The following is a 21483-nucleotide window of genomic DNA, read 5'->3' as shown; positions in this document are numbered from 1 at the left end:
GAGCGAGCTAGGCTTTTAAAGCCCGGCCATCATGCTCCCATGCTAGCCTGATGGATGGCGTCGACTGGAGACGTTTCGGCTTGACCAGTGGGGTCCAAGGCAATGGCACGAGCCCTGTCATTGTCGCCGCGGCCAATGGCTTTGAGCAAGATCTCGTATCCCGAGAGAGTCTGGCAGGCAGCGTCGAAGGATTTTCGGGCTAGCAGCACTCGCAGTGTACAAAAGTCCAGGTCCGAGAAACGAAAGATGCCAGAAAGAGAGAGGGCCGAGAGACAGGGACGCAGGGAGGCGGGGGGAGGGAAACATGGGAGGAGGAGAAAATAACAAGACGTCTTTTTTTTCTCTCTCGTGATCCTCCTATGCGAGGCCATGGGAAGCGAGACGCTGTCACACCGTGTCTCGCAGCCACTGCTACATACACATGCTGCGTGATATTCCAGCGTTCGGGCAGCTCCCTTGTCGGATGCCGGATTGGAGGAAGAATCTGGGATGCGTTGGGTTCGGGTCTCTGGTACCTTTTGGCTGAGACTCGACATATAATTCTCGTATCAGCCCGGCGTATCCGTTTGCTAGCCCACCCTCGTTGTTTAAAACAAAACAGGCCAATGCTCTGCAGAGACAATAAGCGCTTGCGAAAAACAAATATTACCACTATTTCGAGCTACCAGTACTGTACTATCCGCAACGTCGGAGGCAAGCAGCGCGCTGAGCTTTTTCGACCCACCGCCGCTGATGGATTGAGGCGATACCCGAATTGCGTTGTCTTTCAGCAGCATAATCACACTATTACTTACACAGCCTCTCGTCAGCTCCTGTGGCTGGACTCTGGGGGGGATTTGAGTGGCTTTTGCTGTCTCTCTCTCCCTCGTGTTTTTTTCTCACTTTCTCTTTTCTCTCACTCCCATTCAGACCATCCCGCCAAGCCTTTGACTTTGACTTTCCGTCCAATAGCCTTTGCCACGCTATCACGACACTCGTGCCTGTTGGTGCACTGAGAAGCCTGAGGGTATCCCGGACCTCTCTCTGCTTCGTTCATTTCGTTTCTCAGTATACTTTAGGTACTACTCAGTACTGTGGTTCGAAATGCGCAGTAGAAGGCTGCCCCTGGCGGCGGCTCCCTTCATCTTCCTCCTGGTGCTGGCAAGTCTGTATCTTGGGCGAGATCGTCTGTCTTGGTTCCCGAGCTCTCAGAGACAGCCGATACCATTGAAGCAGCTCGCTCAACAGGTGGTGGGAGATGGTAAGAAAAGATCAATCCCCTCAAAGCAGATGGATGCGAGGTATAAGTCTAGAGAGAAAAGACACTGACCGGTTAGGCGCCGTTCTTTCATCGGCCAACATCACCGAGTATCTCGAGGCCATCTACCATGTGAAGCCAGACTCGAGATTGACACCTCGCCTCGAGTGCCCTGCTATCAACGCTACACGATATAAGACGTTGAAAAACAAACAGAAGAAGAAGTCATCAGGGCGGCCGGCACCATCCTCTCCTCCTGCTCGTCCCGCTTCACCCTCGTCGTCTTCACGTTCATCTCCATCCTCGTCATCTTCACCTGTATCGGTGTCTAAATTACTATCGGCGTCCAAGTCATCGTCATCGTCATCGTCATCAAAGCCAACGGCCACTCCTGCTCCTCGCTCACTCAACAGTCCGGCCTCTGAGATCCGGTACTTCTTCGCCCTTGATTTGCGAAATTGCATCGATCTCCTCCCCCGCCTCATGGGCAGCATCATCGAGGCCATGCAATTTCTCGGCCCTCGCTCATGTGCCCTCTCCATTGTAGAGGGAGACTCTCCCGACGGCACTGGAGACATACTCGCCGCCCTACGCCCCAGCCTCGAGGCGCTGGGCGTCACTTACATCTACAACTCTTCGACCGTCAAGTCCGCCGAGGGTGATCGCATCGCCAAGCTTGCAAAGCTGCGCAACATGCCCCTGGAGCCGATTTTTGAGCAGTCAATCCCCATCGCCGACGACGCCAGCGTCGTCTTCCTCAACGACGTGGCTGCCTGCGCCGAAGACATTCTCGAGCTGATCCTGCAGAAGCAGGAGCTCAACGCCGACATGACCTGCGCCATGGACTGGACGTACCCCGGCGACGAGCCCAACTTTTACGACGTCTGGATCGCGCGCGGCATCAACGGCGACTCGTTCTTCCACATCCCGGCCAACGGCAACTGGGGTGAGGCGCAAAACCTCTTTTGGAACGCGCCGGACACGAGGTCCCGCTTTGATGAGCTGCGCCCCTTCCAGGTGTTTGCCTGCTGGAACGGCGCCACGGTCTTTAGCGCAAAGCCCATTGTCGAGGGCCTTCATTTCCGCACAAACTACCACAAGACGGGCGAGTGCTTCCAGGGCGAGCCGGTGCTGTTCTGCAAGGACATGTGGTGGCGCGGCTACGGCAAGATTGCGGTCGTGCCGAGCGTCAACCTCGAGTACACGGACAAGAACGGCAAGCGGATCAAGCAAGACAAGGGTTTCGTGTCGGACATTGTTGCGGAACAGGACCCGCGCGACGACTTGATTGATTGGACGGGCCCGCCGGATACCGTTCGATGCATGCCGACCTGGAAGGACCAGTTTTTCCAGCGGTGGAATAAGAGCTTAACGGAATAGATTTTTTTGCTTTGTTTTATGATTTATTATTATGGGAAGGGGATAAACATAAACCCCGCAATGGCACTTGAAAAACGATACGTGTAAATAATAAATAATGTACGCCGTTATGGTATTGTACTGGTTGGTTGGGCATATATAGAGAGTCTCTTGGGGTTGTTCTTGGTTATTTCTGCATCTTTTTCACAAAACAAGCCTGCATCTTTTGCTTTATTCAAATCATTGTGTTTTCAATTGTTTGTACATATTATACATTTCATCAGACATTATTCTTCATTTTTCCAATCTCGATCCCAGCTCAATTGGAGCTTCCTCGTCCGCCCTGGCCAACGTTGGGGCCCTGCTTGATGCCCTGGCTCTGTCCCCCGCTGGCGTTTACGTCTTGCAGCCCGGCGCCCTTTTCATGCAGGCCCTCTGGCAGGGGCGCAGTCTTGTCCTTTGATTTCTACCAAAAGATTGTTCGTTAGTGTACTTTTTGTTAAGGTTTGTTTGATACATGTTGCTTGAATTCAAAAGTTGGGGTAAAGAAGAAAAAAAATGACATGTGATGTGACTTACATCTTCGGAAGTGACGCCGTGGGCAACGTTGTGAGTGGCTTCCTCAAAAGGGCCGTTGTCGCTTGAACCGTCTCCTTGGCGAGGCATTGTGTGTTGGATATGAGATTTGTTTTGCGAATGATTTGAATGTTTAGGATAATCTGATGATGAGAGAATGAAATACTCGGCTTTCTTATATCTTTCTGTTCGATTGAAACTAACTTCTATTTGACGTCATGTATATCAATAGTCTTTAACGTAACCATGATGCCACTTCTGTGGAGCTGATACTTTTTTGTCTTTTGAACCACTCACTGTATGAAATGGATTTCCCCCATATCCACCGACCCTATCCACCGTTCCCCAGTGATCTTCTCACCTTAAAAAAGTAACGCTCACCTCAAACACAGCGTAGACTTGCATCATCGATTTTCCGAGCGACGGGCAAAAAACCGCAAACAACTGGCAAAATGTTGACATGTCGGTAAAAGCGTTCTTGGCAAACGAAGAAACAAGCAATAACGTGACGTCAGCTCAGCAGCAACATGCCTGTCTGGTTCGTCTTGGCATCTTTACTTTTTGCGCCGCTTAGACGGCAATTTGTTCCGAAAGGCGCGCCCTAAAACGGCAATGGTTGAGTGCTAGTTGTATGCTTATTACAACGCCAAATAAAATGGCCTGTTGGATTTTTTTTTTTTTTTTTTTTTGGTAGGGGCTGTGATTGAGCCTCAATTGCCTTGAGCATTTTGTGCTTCTTTTTAGACAAACAATTCTACGAAAAATAATTTCATTCTCTTAATCTTTTTCTTTCTTATTCATCAATCTATTTTTAGCTGCAGTGAATTGCCATTGCCTTGCATCTCTTAATTGCTGTCTTGTTCAAGTGCTCCTGGACTGTTATTCTCCATCCATCGCGCTGCAGTCAGCATCCCATATATCTATCCAAAACCATTATCAAATCGAGAATCTCAACATCAGTGAAATTAACCTTTTAAAAACAGCATTCAGATCGTGATTCACGCATTTAGAAAAAGAATAAAAACCATGCCGCAGCGCACATGTTCAACTCCCAGTTAACCCCTTGCTAATCCTCCAATATCAGGAAAGTAGAACCCATTCCTCAGCCAGATATGATTTCATAACTTTTGGAACATGTCGCATTTCTACATCATGTCCGATCCATCATATATAGACAAAGCACTCAAACAGGTCCAAGATGGCGAAAGGCGAGCTTACATGCGCCTTCGCATTCATCTTGGCCTCAGCCCCCTGCCAAATAGACCACCAGCACCAGTATCGACTTCAGCTTCATCAGCAGCAATACCAGTAGAAGCTCCTCCTATTCCAGTTCGTAATCCCGGTCGAGGGCATCACTATACAGGCAGTCATGGCGATGCCGCATCTTGTAATTTCCCTCTGCATGAGGCTGCAAAGCAGAAGCAAAAAGCCCAACGTCGCTCCAATGTCGCGGAAAAGCCTAGTACCAGCCGTGATAAAGAAGCACAAGGTCCTTGTGCAAGCCATGAGAAAGATGTTGACGCAAAGGAGAAATCTGATGCCATAATGGACGACCTGTCCGATGCCATTGGCCAAGCACTAGATGAATGGAAGGATGCTTCGAATCACAAGTAGCCCAAATCTCTCTCCCCCTTTTGCACAACGCTGCTCATATATCCATGGGTTAACCAGCCCCATATTCCTTGATTGCAACAGATGCGAGATTATCCATCTTTTAAAAAACAAATTACACCCTCTTACCTCCCTTGAAAAGGCAGAGATCCAACAACCAACCTCAAAAACGCTTCCCTCCTTTCTCATCTCACTTAATCCAACGTCCCAGCCAGGGCCACAGCACTAAACCGCAAATCCCCTCCCTCCCTCTCTAAAAACTTCAACACCCCCAGATTCAGTCCCTTCTCGCTCAGCACATCCTCATCACCGTTCAGAGGCCCTCTGTTGATGGGCCCCTTTCTCCGTCCGTCGAGCTCCCACAGATTACCATCGTTGCCCTTGACAAAGCACACGTAGTGCAGGTCCACGTCGTCTTGGGCGTCGGGAGCAGGAGTGTCTCCTTCGGTGGCGGCGGCCTTGTGTGCGTCGGCCAGGGCGGGTGTTTGCTCGATTACCCTGGCGCGGTCGGCGGCGTGGAGGGGGGTGCTCCTCTTGATGATGTCGTCGAGTGTAGATCCCTCGGCTGCGATTATCATTGCTGTTAGCTTGAAACTCGAAAGGATCTAAAGAGACATTCTAGAGCCTCAACACAAGAACGACAACAACATACTGATAAACTCCCTTGCAGGTCCATTTGTCACCGCGTGTAGCAGCCCCATCAGTCCACACGCATTTCGAATCGTCTGCTTCCACCACAGCACCGGCTCCTTGTCCCCCGTGCCGTTGTACTCGGTCGCCAAGCTATCCTCTGCCATCCTGTGGCTCTCGTACACGGCTGATATCGGGAACACCAGTAGAAGTGCCAGAGCCGGGCGCGGAATAAAGGCGAGCATGTCTGGATCGGTCAGGGAGTAGACATCGTGCATCTGCAGCGCGGGCGACACGCCGAGCTTGTGGATGAGCGTCGTGAGCAGCTGAGGATTGGCTTCGAGGGGGGATGAAGGCCGGCGCAGTGGCGGCGGGATCGGGATTTGTGTTGGACGACATGGCGGCTGTGTGAGTGATATCGCTGGTATCTGCCTGATGTTTGGATCCAGCTGGGTTTGCACCGTGTATCTGAGATGGCAAAAGCTCAATGTAAATGGAGAGTTGGCAACCAGCGCTGGAGCTGCATTTCGTATAGAGCATTGCGGGGTGGCGGGCCTAAGCCGCAGCGTGCCTGATGACGTCGGCACGCGCTAATGATGGATGAGGCGCTAGAACCGCTGCTAGAAGCAAGCTCCAGCTATTAACAGCTCCAGCTATTGACAGCTCCAGCTCCAGCTCCAGCTCCAGGTCAGAGAGCCTCATGTAGCATAAAGGGCCCCAATGGCACAATGTAAGACGAGACATGCAGGAGCCACATAGATGTATGCTTTTTCTGACCATTACAAATATACTTCCACTGGTAAGAGAATTCATTGACGACTTGTATTGCTAATCACAAGACAGCCGGCGCAAACTAGCAGTCTATGCCTACAAGTCTCATTCCCATGTCCCATGTATCAAAGCAGTTCTCCCCCTTCTCATAATTAGAGTCATGCGTGGAGAGAAATTAGAAAAAAAAGATCGAAGGAATGATAGTATATCTCAATCCCTCTGGACGTCAGCCTCCATCATATTGCTTCCAAATCATCCGGTATCACATCTTGTCAGTCAACAGAGCATCGCCTTCCCAGCATAATCGTAAACTCCACCGTCTCGTACACTTGCTGCGAAAAAAAGTTCTTCGAGTGACAGCAATCAACATTTCAGTTCGCTGCGACGTCAGATTTGCGAGGACGGCCTCTTCCCCGAGCCTTGGGCGCCGCCTTCGCCTCTTCATCCTCAGGGGCAGCTTTCGCGGCCGCGACGCTCGATTTGCGTCCCCTCTTGGCAGCGGGCTTGGTGGCCTCCTCGTCCTTATCGCCAGACTGGGACATGGATGCGCGCTTGCGGCCCCTGGGGGCAGAGGCTGGAGCTGCCATCTCAGCGCCTTCATCTTCATCTGGAGTTCCAGTTTCAGTCTTAGCCTTGGGGGCCGATGCCTTTCGTCCGCGTGTAGTTTTGACAGGAGCAACATCTTCCTTCTCCTGACTCTCATCTTCGTCCACCGTCTCCTCTTCGGGCTTGACAGGCTTTGCCTTTGAGCCTCTCTTGGGAAGCTTCTTGGTCGCAACAGGCTCTTCAGCGTCTCCTTCGCTTGCGCTCTTAGCTTTAGCCCTGGACTTGGACTTGGCCTTGGGCTCCTCCTCGTCTGCCTCGACCTTCTTGGGCTTCCCAGCTTTCTTAGCCTTCGGTCCATCATCGGCATCGTTGGCGACCTTCTTGCGACCCCCCTTGCCAGACTTTTTGGCGGGAGCTTCGTCGTCATCGGCAGCCTACAAAGTGTAAACAACAGCGATCGTTATACACGCTGGACTCGAACATACCTCTGCCGCGGCCTTCTCCTTGGCAGCCTTCTGTTTGGCGCTAAGGAAGATGCCCTTTTCACCTAGCTTGTTCTTCTCTGGGTCCTACAAGTTGTCAGGTCATGGTAGCGTGATACGAAGCGTAAAAGGCAAAAGAGACTTACACCCTTGAAGTCCTCCGGATCAATATGGCCTTGCTTGATGCAGCGCTGAATCTTCTCCTTGATCTCGTCATCCCTACAAGTCGTATTAGCCCCCGTTTATTGCACCTTTAATGTTGTGTGAACCACAGTCGTTACTCACTCTAGTTCATCATAGCCGTCAATGGCATCAAAGTCGTAATTGTCGGGGTCTCCGCCGCACGATTCCTGGAGACCTTCAATTTGACGACCAGACACACATCCCCTGTTTCATGACTGCCTGGTCAGGTGTCTATAAGAATAAAAGTTCCCGTTGAGAGTAGCGCACCAGTGCTTCCAGGACCAAGATCCATGTTCTTTGATCTCAACCCAACTACCGAATCTGATTTCGCCCTTTAGGATCTTCACGGCCTCTTTTTTGCACGCGCCCTCGTGACAGCCAGCACGATTGTTGGGCGAGATTTCTAAAATGGAGCATCGAATTTAGCATTGACTTGCGCATATGATTGCAAGGCTACAGCGCCCTAGAAACTGCCATGTATGGGTGGCAAAGCAGGAAACGAGGGAGGAAAGAAAGAAGACAAGCCCCAAGAGCAGTACAAGAAACAACATAAAAATGACATACCGATACGATACTGAGGCATTTTGCAGTAAGACGGATATCGTCTGAGCGTGCCGAATCTTATGAGGTGAAGAAAACAGAATGTAATATCTGTAGCAACGGCGTTTCCTGCAAAGTGCCAGTCAGGCCAGAAATGCGGATGGAAATGCGACCACAGAAAAAAAGTCGGTGGCTAGCCCGTGCCACTGCTGCGCTATAACACAATTATACAGCGGTCGCGGCAAACGGACGAAAAGAATTGGAGGTTATTAGAATGGTAAAATAAAGTGAACAAGATGCTGCACAATAATCGAAGTAGCAGCAAGTGTGATGGAAACAACTGAAAAAAAGAACAAGTATCTCCTGATGCTGAGCTGAAGAGAAAAAAGAGAATGTGAAAAGGAAAAAGACGGGGAAAGCTGCCTGTTATCTGAAATATTATGGGGGGTAGCGCGTCGCGTCCCAGAAAAAAAAAAGGAAACTTGGCAGGCAGGCAGGCAGGCAACTAACTTTGACTTCAGCTCGCTTCCAGCGCTTCACACCACTAACGAAACAGTTGATGCAACATTGGGCCTCTTTGCAGCGGCACAGTAGATTGGCTGGTGAAAAGGGGGTGAATACAATAAAAAGAGAAGTTGAACGGATTTCAAAAATGAAATGTAAGAAAATAAAGGAAGATTCAATAAAATGGAATATCATTCAATCTGGTGTAAGCTGCACATTGTAATTCTTGGTATAAGCTGAAAGATTGAGTGTTTCTACCACAGCGCATTCGCTAACTAAATTACCACTGACAGCTCATAGTGACAATCTGCATTTCGTCCAAGGGAATACCAGGCAAAACTTGAACAAAGTAAGTGTCTTATTTACACATTGCCAAAAGTTGCATATTTGCTTCTCCCTTTTCACACTGGGCCAAAATAAAACTCCTCGTCAAGTCATACGTGTACAAACAAAAATCATCTTGCATCCATCTGCCTGCTTCACAGAAACGGGCACCATCCAATGTACATGGCTGCCAAATTCCTTGGGTTGACCGCCTGCTTTATCAGCTCCTCCACTTGTCCCTCGACGCCCAGGGGAATGCTCTCGTTCGGCAACAGTCCCTTGACCTTCCTCTTGATACTGTCCACCACGCTCTGCGGCTGCAGCCTCACTCCGACATCTCTCTTCGACTTTCCCTTGTCCTTTTGCAAGTCTAGCGTGGGATCATAGACGAATGCCTCCAAAATGGTCACCAGTGTTTCCTCTTGCTGTCGGAGAATGCTCAGCGTCAGCTCAGACGACTTTCGAAACGGGCCTTCGTAGCCGTAGATGCCCATTGCTGCAACCATGTTGTGGGTCAAGCGGAAGGGAACGCGCTCTGGCTTTTGAAATGTGAGGCCCTTGTCAAATAGGCAGTTGAAATCGACGTGAAATATCCCTCCGCTGCCTTCTTCCAAATTTACGTTTTCTCCGTGTCGATCCCCTAGCCCGAGGATTGTGCCAACCATGGACATGACAGCACATGACCGCGTGTATCTTAGACGTGCGCTGAACCAAGCTGAGGGATTGGGGAATTGCTGGATGAACCACAATGGAAGCACGGGAGGGAATCGTCCCAGCACATCATTCGTGAACAGACCAATCTTGCTCTCAGACGTCGATGCTTCCTCCATCAGCTGTCTAAGAGAGTTATAGTCTGGGTGTATCTTCTGTGAGGCATAGAGACCGATCAAGATATCTCGCATCGTCTTAATCCCTGGCACCCATTCAATGATACCACACTCTTCATTGAGGGGCACGACGGCGTAGGTCCGTATATACAGCTGTCGCTTGCTGGATTCTGCATCTCGCTTTAGCGAACGGTTGATAATCCCGTTGAATTCCATTAGTCGCTGATCTGTGCGAAGGTCGTCCTTTGGTTTGATGAGCAGCATGTAAGACTTTCCATCGCTACCTCGCGCTGTGAGGCGCCTAGGTTTAGCTATAGAGCTCAGCACCAGCACATCGTCCAAGAAGCAATCTATTGACACCACGTCACGCGAAAATGCTTTATGCTTCTTTACGTGTTCTGAAACAGCCGGTAAAGTAGCCGTCAGCCCGCTTTCCACGGGGACAACCAATGGGCACGGCGTGCATTTTTGATTGAACCTCAAGTCTTTCGTCAGGCTGGCATGCACAGTCTTGTTGCCACGAAAGTCACCGTTGTGACAAGCCAGCAACAGCTGCTCTGCTAGCTTCTCACCCGCCCTAATCAAATATTTCAAATCGTATGAGCCACCGTCGGCCTTTTTGGACACGCTTTTGAGCGTCTGGAGAACCTGGGAACCGCGAGCCTTTCTTTCAGATGCTTGCCGAGTCGTCATGATACCGATCAAGCTCCATAGCGCCTGGCGAGGATGGGCTTCCACAACCTTCACAATGATGTGCGTTAGGCGCTCAAAGACATTGGCGTTGGGGTGCGCTATTCGAGCAACGATTTGCGACAGGGCCGTGTAGAAAATGTATGCCGGTAGGCGATGTATGTACTTGTCCAGGAACGAATGCAGTAAGCCCAATTGCTCAAGCCTGCGCTTGTGAAGTTCCCGCGATAGCGAAACTTTGCCTTCCGGGGCTTTATCAACCTGCGCTCCAAGTTCAAGCCAAAGCGTGAGTATCCTTGGGAGGGTTTGGTACAGGTATTTGGTACCCGAATTCAAAGACCTCACGTAATTCTCAATGACAAGCCTGGCAATCTCGCCAGTGACATAATTGTCGCTTTGATCATCCACCTTGAGTGGCTGTTCAGATTCCAATATTTTCTTGTAATGGCGGCCAAGGTAGTAATGACCCTTCTCCCATGTAGAATACGTCTTGGGTGGTTGCTGGTATTTTTCACGAAGGGCACCGGCGTGTGTCTGGCCAGCTGCATCAAGCCATTTCGCTAATAAAAGTTGTGCACGGGCTGTGAGCAGCTTTTGATGGTTGTTTAAATTGCTAGCAGATCCCATGCTGAGCGATGAATTCGTTTTGGTCATGAATCTGTTCTGCTCAATGGCTCCCTGGAGGAATTGGATTGCTTTGCGATGTTGCGAATCTCTAAACAGTAGTTTTGCGTTTTCGATGGTAGCTGCATCGTCCCCGAGCTGTGATGCATGCAACACTGCGTTGAACGACTGGTTCAAAGAATTTGCCTTTCGAGCTAGACGAGAGCTAGCCAGCCATAGCCCAGATATATCAATATCGGAGAATGTTGGTCTAGAAAGGGCAAAGGTGTATTAGCGATGATCTGCACAGGTACTTTTGGGCTTCAGCGAGCGTAACTTACCGCAAGAGCTGCATAGCCGCTCTTTGTATACCCAAGACATATTGTCTATCACTAAAGTATGCTCCAATCACCTCACATCGGCCTTCGAGAAGGGACATTGTCTTCATACGCTCTTCATCGTTCTCTGGTTTAGTGCCAATGATGATTTCCAAATCAGTCAGGACATGACACTTTAACATGATGTCGTGCGCGGCTTGGAGTGATGCGGTTGTCGATGAAGTCATCGAGAGGGCGATATTCTCCTTCATCATCTTAGCAGTCTCGATGAAGGTCTCTTTGGCAGCGCCCTTGTATAGAGCTTCTAAGAGAACTCCTAAAGACATATTGAAGTCCTGCAAGACATTGCCTTGGAATCGGTTAATGAATCTGTCCAGATTTTCCCAGCGACCCGTGACCCAAGCAGCTTCAACTGCAAAAGGCATGATTCTATTGTCATTGCTGAGCGAATCCGTTCGCATTCCCTCAACGTGATTGAGTAAAACGTCTACTATCATTAGTTTGTGGTTATCAGAATAGAGGAAAATGCGACTACGGGACATACCGTGCTGGCCCGCCTGTTTTAGGCAATTGAGCAAATCTATCTGCACTTCTGCATTGTCCGGCTTCTCGGCGAGCTGCATTTCATACCAAGTCTGTGCTGCAGCCCATCGTCCCGCCTTCTTGTGACTCAATATCTGCTGGTTGATATCCAGAACATGCAAATGAGCTGATATGCCTTCAAGGCCATCCGGCTCGTCGATGTTGGCATATATATCTTGTAACTGCTGCAAAAGGCGCGTCCGGTCTCCTGGCTCTCTCTTGGCTTGCTCGGTTTTTTGTGCATGTTGCTCCAGATGAAAGAGAGCTCGAGCGTACTCGTTACAGTCAATTGCACGTTGGGCTATCAACTCAGCAGGAATACTATCCAAAAGCCTTTGAATTCTTGACACATTCTGTTTCGCAGCTTCGGTCAACCGGCTTGATCGTTTAGCATGTATCCACCTCATAGCGTAATCCAAAGTCTGGAAAACAACCTATGCAACATTAGGATAAGTATCACATTTCCGTCCATCAAGAATAAACTTACATGGCAAAAACGCTTCATGTCCTCTCTTTCTTGGTATGACGCGTCAGGCGAGGGTTGGTAATTCAATATGTGCAAGATTTCTCCAAGAATTTGGTCTTTCTCTGTTTGGCTGCTCCTAGGACCCAAAAGAACATGCAGAACTAGGTATGGGAACAGAAACTCTGCGGTAGATAAATCCTTGACGCGGATAATCCGAGTTAAAGGTTCGAAGATCATATCAGCATATGGGTGCTGCCCCTTTCGTAAGAGATCTACAACAAACGCTCGCAACCAATTGCCATAAAGTCTTCCCGGATGAAATATGGGATACTCTACAGCTTGAGGATTCATTGGCGCCACCATATATCTTGAATTTAGAAATGGCGCCACTACCTCACGCACGTATTCCGGTAAGGTCATCCACTTGCGGTATATGTCGCTGCCACCAGCTAGTCCAGCTGCATGGTTGCTGCAAGCTGACCTGATTTCGCATCGTTCAAGAAGCTCTTGCATGGCGTATGATAAGAATCCTTGAAGCTTCATATCAGTTGTGGACAAAAATGATGGCACCAATACTTCTTGAAGTAGAAAAAGGACGAAATCGGTAGCTTCTTCCATCACCTCAAAATTATCCAGCACTATAATGGAACGTTGCTCCCGTACTGCTTCGATTCTGTTCGAATCCAGACAACCAATAAGCCCAACACATTCAACGCAAAGTCGAGTAATGTCGGCTTGCGCTCCGTTGTATTTACTTGCGCAATCCAGAAGAGTCCTCAGCAGTGTAGCAATCACGTTATCCGGTCGCTGACTGATAGCCGATGTATAGAGAGCGTTTTGGTTGCTTCTTAGGTACGGTGCCAGGTCAATCAGCGCTTGATGAACAACGCCGGAATAGTCATGGTTAATTCTTTGTGAGAAGATATCCAGATTTTCTTCAAAGACAAGAGACGGCCGGAAGGTGTTCAGCTTAGCCTCTATATCGCTCAATGCTGCAACATGAGATAGTGATGGAAGGCGTGTAATGAACTTTTCCACAACATGCTCATATTTCTGTAATAGATTCTTAAGCATGTCTTTTAGTATGGTCATTGCGGGTGGCTCTAGTTGGGGTCCATAGCGCTTCACGATGAAGAAGGTGGCCTCGAGCTGAGCTTCAACATCTTCTTCATCAAAGTATTTGAGCATTGCTGCCCAGCACGAGAGGGCTGGCTCGCGTAATGAGTCTTGAGATGCGGCTGACAAAAGGCAAGCTGATATCTATACCATCGTTAGTCAACCCGCAGTAAAATCGCTCTCTTTCGACGTACCTGCGGACGTGCAATTCTTGCGTATGACTGGCAAATTCGAATCATTTCTTCCAAAGCACGAATACAGCTTATCTGCTCCATGACTCGTGGATGAATCGACGTCGAGTCATTTATGACATCCGTAAACCGAGCCATAAGTCCAAGAATATGTGATTGTAGAAATCGGCCGACTAAGTCAGTCTTCCGATTTCTTGTTTCTTTGACGGAGCCTAGAACCATGGATGCCATCATTGTCAAGGCTTTTTGTATCTAAACCCAATTAGCCTTGCCTGCAAACGGAGTACGAAAGGTTCAAAACAAACCTGTCGTTTACGCGATTCATCAGCACCCGCTGCAGCCTTTAGCAGTTCTATAGCCGTCAGCACAGGCTCAGATTGGACAATGTCTGCAAGACGGAGGGCATGAAAATGGGGAGATATCTCATCTAGACTAGATTTGACAAACTCCTCAATATTTTCGGATTCCTGTAATAGTAAAAGCGACAATACTGAGGCTGTATTGTGGCTATCCATGAGGGGACGCCATATCTCCGTCTCCTGGCGTGCCTCTGCAATTTTCTGAATCACGTCTTTGCGTTTGTCCAAGACAAGCCATGGGAGTGCATGCGACTGGATTAAAAGCAGAAGCTCATTCACAGAAATCTGTAACAGCTCTGCTATGGCTCGGCTTCGTTGTGGGCGTTGGACTATATCCTTGGTCGCCATATAGGCAAGATTCTTCCAGAAAGGCTCAAAGAGGCGCCGAGGAGTAGTACGTCGCGCTTCAGCGAGACTTAGCAGCTCATTGAAAGCAAATGCCGATTCGATGTTATTACTGCTTCCCAAGTATTCCAAAAGCTTTATGAGGACCAAATTCAACTCTTCTTCTGTCACAACTCTTCCCAACTGACCCCAGGCTAGGATTCGAGTTTCTCTCATGAGTGGTTGGTCTGCTTCAGAGGCTGATCTAAGAAGAGCGATTGAATTCTTTCTATTGCGTGAAAGTAAAGCCTCCTCCATGTAGTAAGTCGGCTTGGATGGCATAAAAAGCGCCAGCGTTCTTCCTGCTGAAATACGAAGCTCTCGTATAGAGCTGTTGAGCGATTGTAGGCACCATTGACCCGGCCCTGAGGTCTCTAGATTTAGAAAAGCTGCGTCCTCACAATGCAATACAAGTCTTCTTAGTGCAATCATGGCGGCAACTCGGGGCTTCCTAGATTCTAAAAACTCGGGTAGTCGAATCAATTTGGAAAATATTTGTCTAGCTTCGCTCTTTGCATTGTGTGGCGAGATAGTTGGTGAGCTAGAAGAACCTTCATCACAAACCGGGCATGTTATGGGTGGTGCAAGAGACTCCGTGGAGTTTCTTACGCGAGCAGAATTATCGGCGACGCAGCATATCCGGGATAGAAGGTCCAAAGCTAGTGATTGGTTTGGTTGACTACATTTCTCATATCCGTCCCTACACGCGCGTCAGACCCAGCAATTCGAGATTATCTTAAAGACTTACAGAAAGATTTGTTCCAACAATACAACGTCATCATCCGATGGTTGAGCAACTTGGAGAGTCTCAAATATCCCATGTGTCAAAATTTCTAATGAATCTGTCTTTTCTTCAGACAATTTTCTCCGTTTCTTCGCGTGTATTGTTTCATTGGATGCCTTGTAATCTAGACTCAGATCTTGAACGCATTTGCGAAGCTCGTCGTCTTGGAATTTCGACGGGTGTACATGGTCTTGAATGGACTCCTGTGGTAGAGATCCAATGGCTTGCCTAAGAAAAGTCACGCATCTCTTGACTATAGTTAGCGTAAGGTGTGTTAGTTTTCTTCAGCCATGCAACTGACCCAAATATCAGTATCCTCTCCGATAACCAAAAACTGCGATGAAAGTAGGATGAGTTCTTGAACAAGCTTCGAGGCTGCAAAACGGCCTATCGTATAACACTTGAACGATGCTCTGGTGATAATCAGAAGGGCCATGCCATAGGTGGACCTCGCCTGCTCGCCTGCTGGAGTCGATTGAACGAGCTCGTCGGGAGGAGAAATCATTTCGCTACAGAGTAGTATAAGGAGAGCGCATGATTTTTCAACGAGTGAGGCACTCGGATGGTCATTGGTAATCGCAGATTTGATTATATCCATGGTCAGTTCAATAAGAGGAAGCGGTGTGCATTGGGATGATAGTTCCAATCGCTTTTGGATATGCCGCAAGTCCAGAAAGGAATCTATAAGCCAGGGCCCATTCTCTAACAATGATACGCTGCTAGAGAACGCCGGATCAGGGGATATCAAGGGGTAGGCGAGCACTCTCGCCAAGCTGGATGCCAGACGCAATCCCTGCGATGCGATATGAATCGAGTAAGAGATGCGTTTACTTGCGTGCTCCCAATCCTTATCTAGAATTTGGTCAAGGGCAAAAGGTGGAGGAAGCTCCAGGTTCGTATTGAGTTCTGTATGAGAAGTGGCGAGAGTTGGGCTTTGGAGATGATCAAGGAGCGCTATTTCCATTGGTAATTATTAGCTCCAAGCCATGGCTATAATGGATAGGATAACATACAGGCTAATGATGCACGGAGATACAGTCCCAAGTATGGAGCTACTTTCCAAAGACTCCCTGTGCGTGCAACTAGAAGGAGGATATACTGTAAAAATCCTTCAATGGAGCTGTCCAGATCAAGACACTGAGGGTGTCCTAAGAGCCTCAGCAGCTGTGGCAGAAGCCAAACCCACAGGGGTTCCTGGCTGCGAAATAGTAGCCCTCGATTCCCGTTCCGATGGAGCAGTACCGATGGCGTTTCTTTGATTGTAAATCGCAAAAAATTGATCGCTTTCTGGGATTCAGCTCGCACAGTCGCACGATCAAGAAATGGGTCATCGAGTTTGATGTTTTCAAGAACCACTCGGCAATATACATAGATGAGCATGTGATTGTGCTCAATCCGATCATTTGGTGTTTTGAGGAGGTCAGGATTATCTTTTACGCGCTGAATGATGGCCAAGAGGCCCTTGAGCTCACTATTCTCATCGGATCGAGAGACTTTCGTAGACGACGCAATGTTTTCCACCAATTGCGCCGCCAGTGTAGACGGCGGAGGGCCGCGCTCGCCTGAATCGCCGGCCATATCCACGCACTTGATGGTAACAACGATAGAGAAGAGCTTGACTCATCGCCAATCTACCACTGAAGGCGACTGGTACCGCGGTATCGCATCAATGAGCAAATGCTGCCTGATTTTGAGAGACGCGACAAGAAGGCGGCGCGATGTCACGTGATGACGCCTAGATGTTAATTGACTGATACACCCGCCTCAGCTACCACCTTGAACGTATCTACCCGAGACTGACACTTGGCTTGGATTCAAGAATATCTAAATCAAGAGCAGGTCATACAAATCAATTTGTCATCATTCATTTGAATTATGGTATACTATCTTTTCCATTGAATTTTTGCTCTTTTGCGCCTCCAAGAAAGAACACCCTCCAACACATCCGATACCCGGCACATCAAATGCTTCAACCAGACAGCCTCCAATCCCAGATTCTTGAGGCCTTCAACTCTCCTCTTTATTCATATCGAATCCTAATGACGTCGTGTGTCACCCCTGTGTTAATGTTAGATCCATTTTGGAGCCCAAACAAGTGTTTTGACGAAGAGCAGAGAGTATACAGACCTCCAAGTTTCACGGTATATGTTATCATGGCTGATCCATAGCTTGCCTCAATCACGCCTGTCAAGCAATAATATCGATGCCATCCCAATTTTTTCTTTTTAGCCGATGACTTTGCTGATTTTGTTATTTTATGCAGGTCAAGGAATAGCGTGGCTACTCTCTTCGTTGTGCCGCTGATGTGTATGGGTGCCTCAAGATCATCGTCGTTGCTAAATATCTCGATATCTGCTTGTGGTTTATGTCCCATAAATACGGGTACATCGCATTGGTATTCAATCTTTGAAGGCTTATCATCGGGGTATGATTGACCCTAGAGCGGGTTACTTCAAGATCAGCTTCCTTTACCCCTTTTCGACGTACCTTGCGGATGAACCAGCACATCTCAACGACGACCCAGTCTTCTTCCTTCTCCGACCAGAAGCTGTCCTCTAACTGTCAGCAATCATTCTTGGCATGCGAATAATTGGTTTACTCACGCTTCATCACGGTTATGCTTTGTCGGGTCGTATTTCGTCAAAAGGCAGGTACCGTACGATCGCCTGGCGACCCGAGATGCGATCCCTACTAAAGCCAGTGCAGGCTGATAACTTCCTAGACCATAGATGACGGCCCCTTTTACCACTGCAGTAACACCATTTTCTGGTTGAAGCACCCGCACTCTAGAAACGATGACTTCGCGAACCCGAGTCCTGAGATATGCGTTCTGTCCGAACCCGCCAACTAGTACGACTGCCGCAACTTTTTCGTCTGCCATGGATATTTGCTCCTTTATTAAACAAATTATGTCTTTCATGATCGGATCCCATATCTTAGTGGCCATATCGTCTTGCGGTATCGTGAATCGATCACGTTTGAGGCCGAGAGAGGGATCGACTTTCAGTGTAAGTGGTTCACCCTTTGGAGAAAAGTCCCTTTTAAACTGAAGCATGGTTAGACTAGAGATATCAAAAGATTCTGGCACATACGTACCGCTTCAAACTCGCTCAACGCAACAACAAGGCGCTCATCTGTCCAATATTTATCTCCGTGTATTTGCTTCAAAAATCGTCGAAATCTCATATTGAGCATTGAGGACCCGCATTTTCCTCCAGTGCCCTCCGTGACCTCTCTCATTTGGAGCGGCTGAACTTTGGCAACTTCATATGTAATGAGATCTACCGTACCTCCTCCGGCGTCACATACGACAAATCTTCGACCAGTCTGTAGGACAGATGGGCTCAAATATTTGACAGTATAGAGAGCTGCCGCTTCCTTTCATATTGTTAGCGCTGCAACATGCCCATCAACCTAGGATAAGACAAACAGGTTCTGATATAAGCTTAATTTTTTGCTCTCCGCCAAAGCCAGCCAGCGATGCCGCCTTTTCTGTTTCTTGCTTTGCATTATTTGACCATATTGCTGGAACGGTGACAACAACGTCCATCGGCGTCGATTGTACTACGCTTGGCGATAACTTGCTCTCTAAGACGCTGATGAAATGAGAATAGAGGCATGATAGATATATCCTTGTTAGCTCCTGGGCAGATTCCCCTTCAGCTTTCGTATCCGATGGTTCATCCAGTCTTCTGTTACACATGGAATCAGCTCCAGAGCCACATCTACCAATCATGACTGCTGTCTCACAACTTGAACAATCTACTTCTCTTCGCCGATTTCGGGATCTGGAACCCCCACTGCCAGCCGGATGCTACTTTTCGCAGCTCAGTTGGAACCTTGGGGCTATTTTGGGACGAACCAACTGATGGCCAGTCGGATAATACGTGCTGAACATCCGGCTGGGATGGTTTTAGCGCGGCATGAAACTTTTGCGGCGTACTGCTTGAACTTACCTGAGTCGTATCTGCCCAAGCGACGCCAGAAAAAGTGGTTCCAAAGTCAATAGAGACGACAATTCTTCTCTCCTCGCTCATGCTCAAGCCTTTCAATGAGAATTAGATGTCTCCTCTGGGAAGTCCCTGTAAGTAACCGATATGCTTGCGATGACCCGTGTTTGGATAGTCGGATGCGCTAGACACAATGCCTTAGGAGAGAGTCATTGTCTCCAAGTAGGTATGTGATGGACTGGGGGCTGTCACTTGTTTCTTGGTGGTGCCAATGGGATGCTTCCAGTAGCCTTGCTCGGGCTCCGCTGGAGGTCAGGATAAAAGACCAGCCAGCTACGGGATTCTTATGCCGACCAGGTAAGCCTCTAAGCAGTTATACTCATAATTATTGGCCTAGCACTGAGATGCCAACCATGAAGCATAAACGCGCGCTTTTGCGGGACAGGGCACCCCGGACGTGCATGCAGACAGCCGATCCCGTCGCCGGGTAGGTGGTGGAGCCCAATGGATGCTTGCTTCGGGCATGAAGAGGTGCCCAGCCAGTAAAGGGGAATATCCACCAGTATGACATGGTCAGGCTACGCACCGACAGTTCATCGCCTGGCAATCCTATCCAACTGAGGCTACATGGGGTCATTTGAGCTTTTGCCAGGTCACCAAGTCATTGCATCAGGAGTAGGCCATTGGCTAAAAGGAAACCAGTACGCGCTGCAAGCAGGACAGGTAGAATCGATCGTTGACATTTACGTCTCCAGCTCCATAAACTTCTAGAAAACAACGTCGCCCCATCTGTTCTTTTCCATATTCACGCCACCTACCTAAAGCATACCAAAAGCAGCATACTGCATACCAAAACACAGTGTTCAGAGAAGAAAAGAAGCAATGTCGCCAGAGACACCACGAAAGCAAGACGACAAGAGCAAACTGGAGGACGAACTTCGGCTGCGCCAGTTCACCGAGGAAGTCCTAGACTCACGGCAGGAGGAGCTTGAAGTTCAAGAAAAAGAGAATTCCACGTTATCAAAGAAACTGGAGCTGTTGCAGCAAGAATTGAAAGAAGCGCAAAGCCAGCTCGCACAAGCTCGCACACAGTCCAACAAAGCCGAAGAGAGCAAAAATCAGGGCATTCGCTCATCTCCAAGGAGGAGAGACATTACAGAGATTGAAGCGCAGGAAGCATATCAAAGTTTGTGTGAGAGTGTCAAGCGTTGGGTTGAGTATCGGATTCGACCTGTCTTGGACGATCTAGCCAGCGGCCACTTTCGCTGCCAGCCAACTCCAGCTCAGTCAACAAGGTTCGTATCCCTGATGAGAGAGCCAGCAACAAGCTGTCTCAATGTGTGGCATTCCGATGAATATCATTTTACGGCTATTATTATGCAATATTTGTGGCTAGTGTTCTTCGCCAAATCATTCTACTGTCCTCTGGATGATGGGGATGGTGAGACTACTGTTGCTTGGATCGATGAGCTGGAGAGCGCGATATCCAAACTGCCTCGAGGTATGTTTGCACTCTCTAATTCATGGCGATATTATACATTTCCAACAAAAACTAACATTTCCAAAGATATACAGCATTGTAGAGAGTGGAGATCTGAGACACTTACGGCTTTGACCAGCCAGAAATCTTTCAAATCCAGAAAAGCAGCATATCTCAACCTCATTACCGAAGATCTTGCCTCTCTCTTAACAGTTGCAGTGCCATATGTAACTGCTGCAGAACTGCAAAACTCTCTTCGGACAAGCATCATTGATCCGGCAGTGGACCTTACACATCGATTGCAGCTTTCTCCAAATATATTCTCTCTAAGGTGGCCAGCACGAAGCGCGAGATCAAAACTGGATACTTATGAATGTATCAACCTCGCCGATAGAGGAGCCATTATGAACTCGGGCGAAAATGGCAAATCAACCGAGGCTCTTAAAAACGCATCGTATCTATTCGATATTGCTCCAGGTCTCTTTGTCGAGACAGTCTCCGGAGCAAAGAAGTCGACAGCAAAAGCTATTTGCAAGCCAACAGTTTTGGTGTATGGAGGAGATAAGGATGGCGATATTCCACAAAAGACTATGACGTTGACAAGACTGTTGTGGGATTTTGCAAACGGATCAAAGGGGCGATCTCTTGGTCCATCGCGAAATGTATCACCCAAAAGTAAGACCCTGATCTTGAGGCGGCATCGCTCAAAGCTCTGATTCATGGCCCAAGGGTCCTCTAGAACACGGCTCGAAGGCGACTGGAGCTATTGATTTATTTTTTCCTTTGTTGAACAAAAGCAAAGCCTGACATCTTGATGATGTTCCTAGAATATAGAAGCGTCAGCAGTGCTGACCAAAAAAGCAATGACAAACGAGCAATAGATTTCACCACAGATAGACACTTACATCGCAATGAATTACGAAATTCGATCATTTTCAAGGAAACTATAC

At 48.4% G+C, this 21483-nt stretch overlaps 8 protein-coding genes across 9 annotated transcripts; 3 read left to right on the top strand and 5 right to left on the bottom strand.

Moving 5' to 3' along the window:
* Positions 1-894: 894 nt before the first annotated feature.
* On the top strand, positions 895-2820 carry TrAtP1_012438 (uncharacterized protein). Its single transcript, XM_014090178.2, has 2 exons — positions 895-1240; positions 1317-2820. Exons 1-2 carry the CDS (start codon positions 1084-1086, stop codon positions 2615-2617), a joined length of 1458 nt encoding a protein of 485 aa, XP_013945653.1. The 5' UTR covers positions 895-1083; the 3' UTR covers positions 2618-2820.
* TrAtP1_012437 (uncharacterized protein) lies at positions 2821-3868 on the bottom strand. The gene is made up of 2 exons (XM_014090179.2): positions 3176-3868; positions 2821-3062 (listed from the first exon to the last, which is right to left on the bottom strand). Exons 1-2 carry the CDS (start codon positions 3260-3262, stop codon positions 2916-2918), a joined length of 234 nt encoding a protein of 77 aa, XP_013945654.1. The 5' UTR covers positions 3263-3868; the 3' UTR covers positions 2821-2915.
* A 456-nt stretch (positions 3869-4324) lies between these two features.
* On the top strand, positions 4325-4786 carry TrAtP1_012436 (uncharacterized protein; the record flags this gene model as incomplete). Its single annotated transcript, XM_066115525.1, has 1 exon — positions 4325-4786. The coding sequence occupies one exon, from the start codon at positions 4325-4327 to the stop codon at positions 4784-4786; it is 462 nt and encodes a 153-aa protein (XP_065971624.1).
* Positions 4787-4977: 191 nt separating this feature from the next.
* TrAtP1_012435 (uncharacterized protein) lies at positions 4978-5691 on the bottom strand (the record flags this gene model as incomplete). The annotated part of the gene is made up of 2 exons (XM_014090180.2): positions 4978-5348; positions 5436-5691. 2 exons carry the CDS (start codon positions 5689-5691, stop codon positions 4978-4980), a joined length of 627 nt encoding a protein of 208 aa, XP_013945655.2.
* A 479-nt stretch (positions 5692-6170) lies between these two features.
* TrAtP1_012434 (uncharacterized protein) lies at positions 6171-8310 on the bottom strand. Its single transcript, XM_014090181.2, has 6 exons — positions 7960-8310; positions 7663-7798; positions 7498-7599; positions 7359-7431; positions 7216-7299; positions 6171-7164 (listed from the first exon to the last, which is right to left on the bottom strand). The coding sequence occupies exons 1-6, from the start codon at positions 7976-7978 to the stop codon at positions 6556-6558; spliced, it is 1023 nt and encodes a 340-aa protein (XP_013945656.1). The 5' UTR covers positions 7979-8310; the 3' UTR covers positions 6171-6555.
* Positions 8311-8662: 352 nt separating this feature from the next.
* On the bottom strand, positions 8663-16769 carry TrAtP1_012433 (uncharacterized protein). Its single transcript, XM_066115524.1, has 9 exons — positions 16117-16769; positions 15405-16057; positions 15068-15351; positions 13882-15019; positions 13580-13828; positions 12291-13529; positions 11766-12237; positions 11225-11708; positions 8663-11154 (listed from the first exon to the last, which is right to left on the bottom strand). Exons 1-9 carry the CDS (start codon positions 16679-16681, stop codon positions 8919-8921), a joined length of 7320 nt encoding a protein of 2439 aa, XP_065971623.1. The 5' UTR covers positions 16682-16769; the 3' UTR covers positions 8663-8918.
* A 118-nt stretch (positions 16770-16887) lies between these two features.
* On the bottom strand, positions 16888-19754 carry TrAtP1_012432 (uncharacterized protein). Of its 2 annotated transcripts, XM_014090555.2 has the most exons (8): positions 19060-19754; positions 18854-19005; positions 18534-18795; positions 18200-18481; positions 17707-18149; positions 17591-17651; positions 17231-17540; positions 16888-17161 (listed from the first exon to the last, which is right to left on the bottom strand). In XM_014090555.2, the coding sequence occupies exons 1-8, from the start codon at positions 19138-19140 to the stop codon at positions 17124-17126; spliced, it is 1629 nt and encodes a 542-aa protein (XP_013946030.1). In that variant the 5' UTR covers positions 19141-19754; the 3' UTR covers positions 16888-17123. The 2 variants fall into 2 exon arrangements, with proteins under 2 accessions (XP_013946030.1, XP_065971622.1); XM_066115523.1 differs by having other exon boundaries at positions 16888-17540; positions 18534-19005.
* A 181-nt stretch (positions 19755-19935) lies between these two features.
* TrAtP1_012431 (uncharacterized protein) lies at positions 19936-21249 on the top strand (the record flags this gene model as incomplete). Its single annotated transcript, XM_014090183.2, has 2 exons — positions 19936-20554; positions 20621-21249. The coding sequence occupies 2 exons, from the start codon at positions 19936-19938 to the stop codon at positions 21247-21249; spliced, it is 1248 nt and encodes a 415-aa protein (XP_013945658.2).
* Positions 21250-21483: the final 234 nt, after the last annotated feature.

The sequence above is a fragment of the Trichoderma atroviride genome, chromosome 7 (assembly GCF_020647795.1).
Source record: "Trichoderma atroviride chromosome 7, complete sequence".
In the NCBI taxonomy this organism is placed as follows: domain Eukaryota; kingdom Fungi; phylum Ascomycota; class Sordariomycetes; order Hypocreales; family Hypocreaceae; genus Trichoderma; species Trichoderma atroviride.
The sequence above is the reverse complement of the archived record's forward strand: the minus strand, read 5'-3'. Positions and strand labels throughout refer to the sequence as shown.

Bases quoted from the DNA above. Each gene is read 5' to 3' on its own strand.
- TrAtP1_012438 (XM_014090178.2), top strand. From the start codon at position 1,084: ATGCGCAGTAGAAGGCTGCCCCTGGCGGCGGCTCCCTTCATCTTCCTC. The intron at 1,241-1,316 runs GTAAGAAAAGAT...CTGACCGGTTAG, and splicing joins TCAACAGGTGGTGGGAGATG to GCGCCGTTCTTTCATCGGCC.
- TrAtP1_012433 (XM_066115524.1), bottom strand. From the start codon at position 16,681: ATGGCCGGCGATTCAGGCGAGCGCGGCCCTCCGCCGTCTACACTGGCG. The intron at 11,709-11,765 runs GTATGTCCCGTA...TAATGATAGTAG, and splicing joins AAAACAGGCGGGCCAGCACG to ACGTTTTACTCAATCACGTT. The intron at 11,155-11,224 runs GTAAGTTACGCT...TGCCCTTTCTAG, and splicing joins GCGGCTATGCAGCTCTTGCG to ACCAACATTCTCCGATATTG.
- TrAtP1_012437 (XM_014090179.2), bottom strand. From the start codon at position 3,262: ATGCCTCGCCAAGGAGACGGTTCAAGCGACAACGGCCCTTTTGAGGAA. The intron at 3,063-3,175 runs GTAAGTCACATC...ATCTTTTGGTAG, and splicing joins ACGGCGTCACTTCCGAAGAT to AAATCAAAGGACAAGACTGC.
- TrAtP1_012434 (XM_014090181.2), bottom strand. The intron at 7,300-7,358 runs GTAAGTCTCTTT...GACAACTTGTAG, and splicing joins ATCCGGAGGACTTCAAGGGT to GACCCAGAGAAGAACAAGCT. The intron at 7,165-7,215 runs GTATGTTCGAGT...TACACTTTGTAG, and splicing joins AGGAGAAGGCCGCGGCAGAG to GCTGCCGATGACGACGAAGC.
- TrAtP1_012432 (XM_014090555.2), bottom strand. From the start codon at position 19,140: ATGAGCGAGGAGAGAAGAATTGTCGTCTCTATTGACTTTGGAACCACT. The intron at 18,150-18,199 runs GTACGTATGTGC...ACCATGCTTCAG, and splicing joins CGTTGAGCGAGTTTGAAGCG to TTTAAAAGGGACTTTTCTCC. The intron at 17,162-17,230 runs GTCTGTATACTC...ACATTAACACAG, and splicing joins ATATACCGTGAAACTTGGAG to GGGTGACACACGACGTCATT.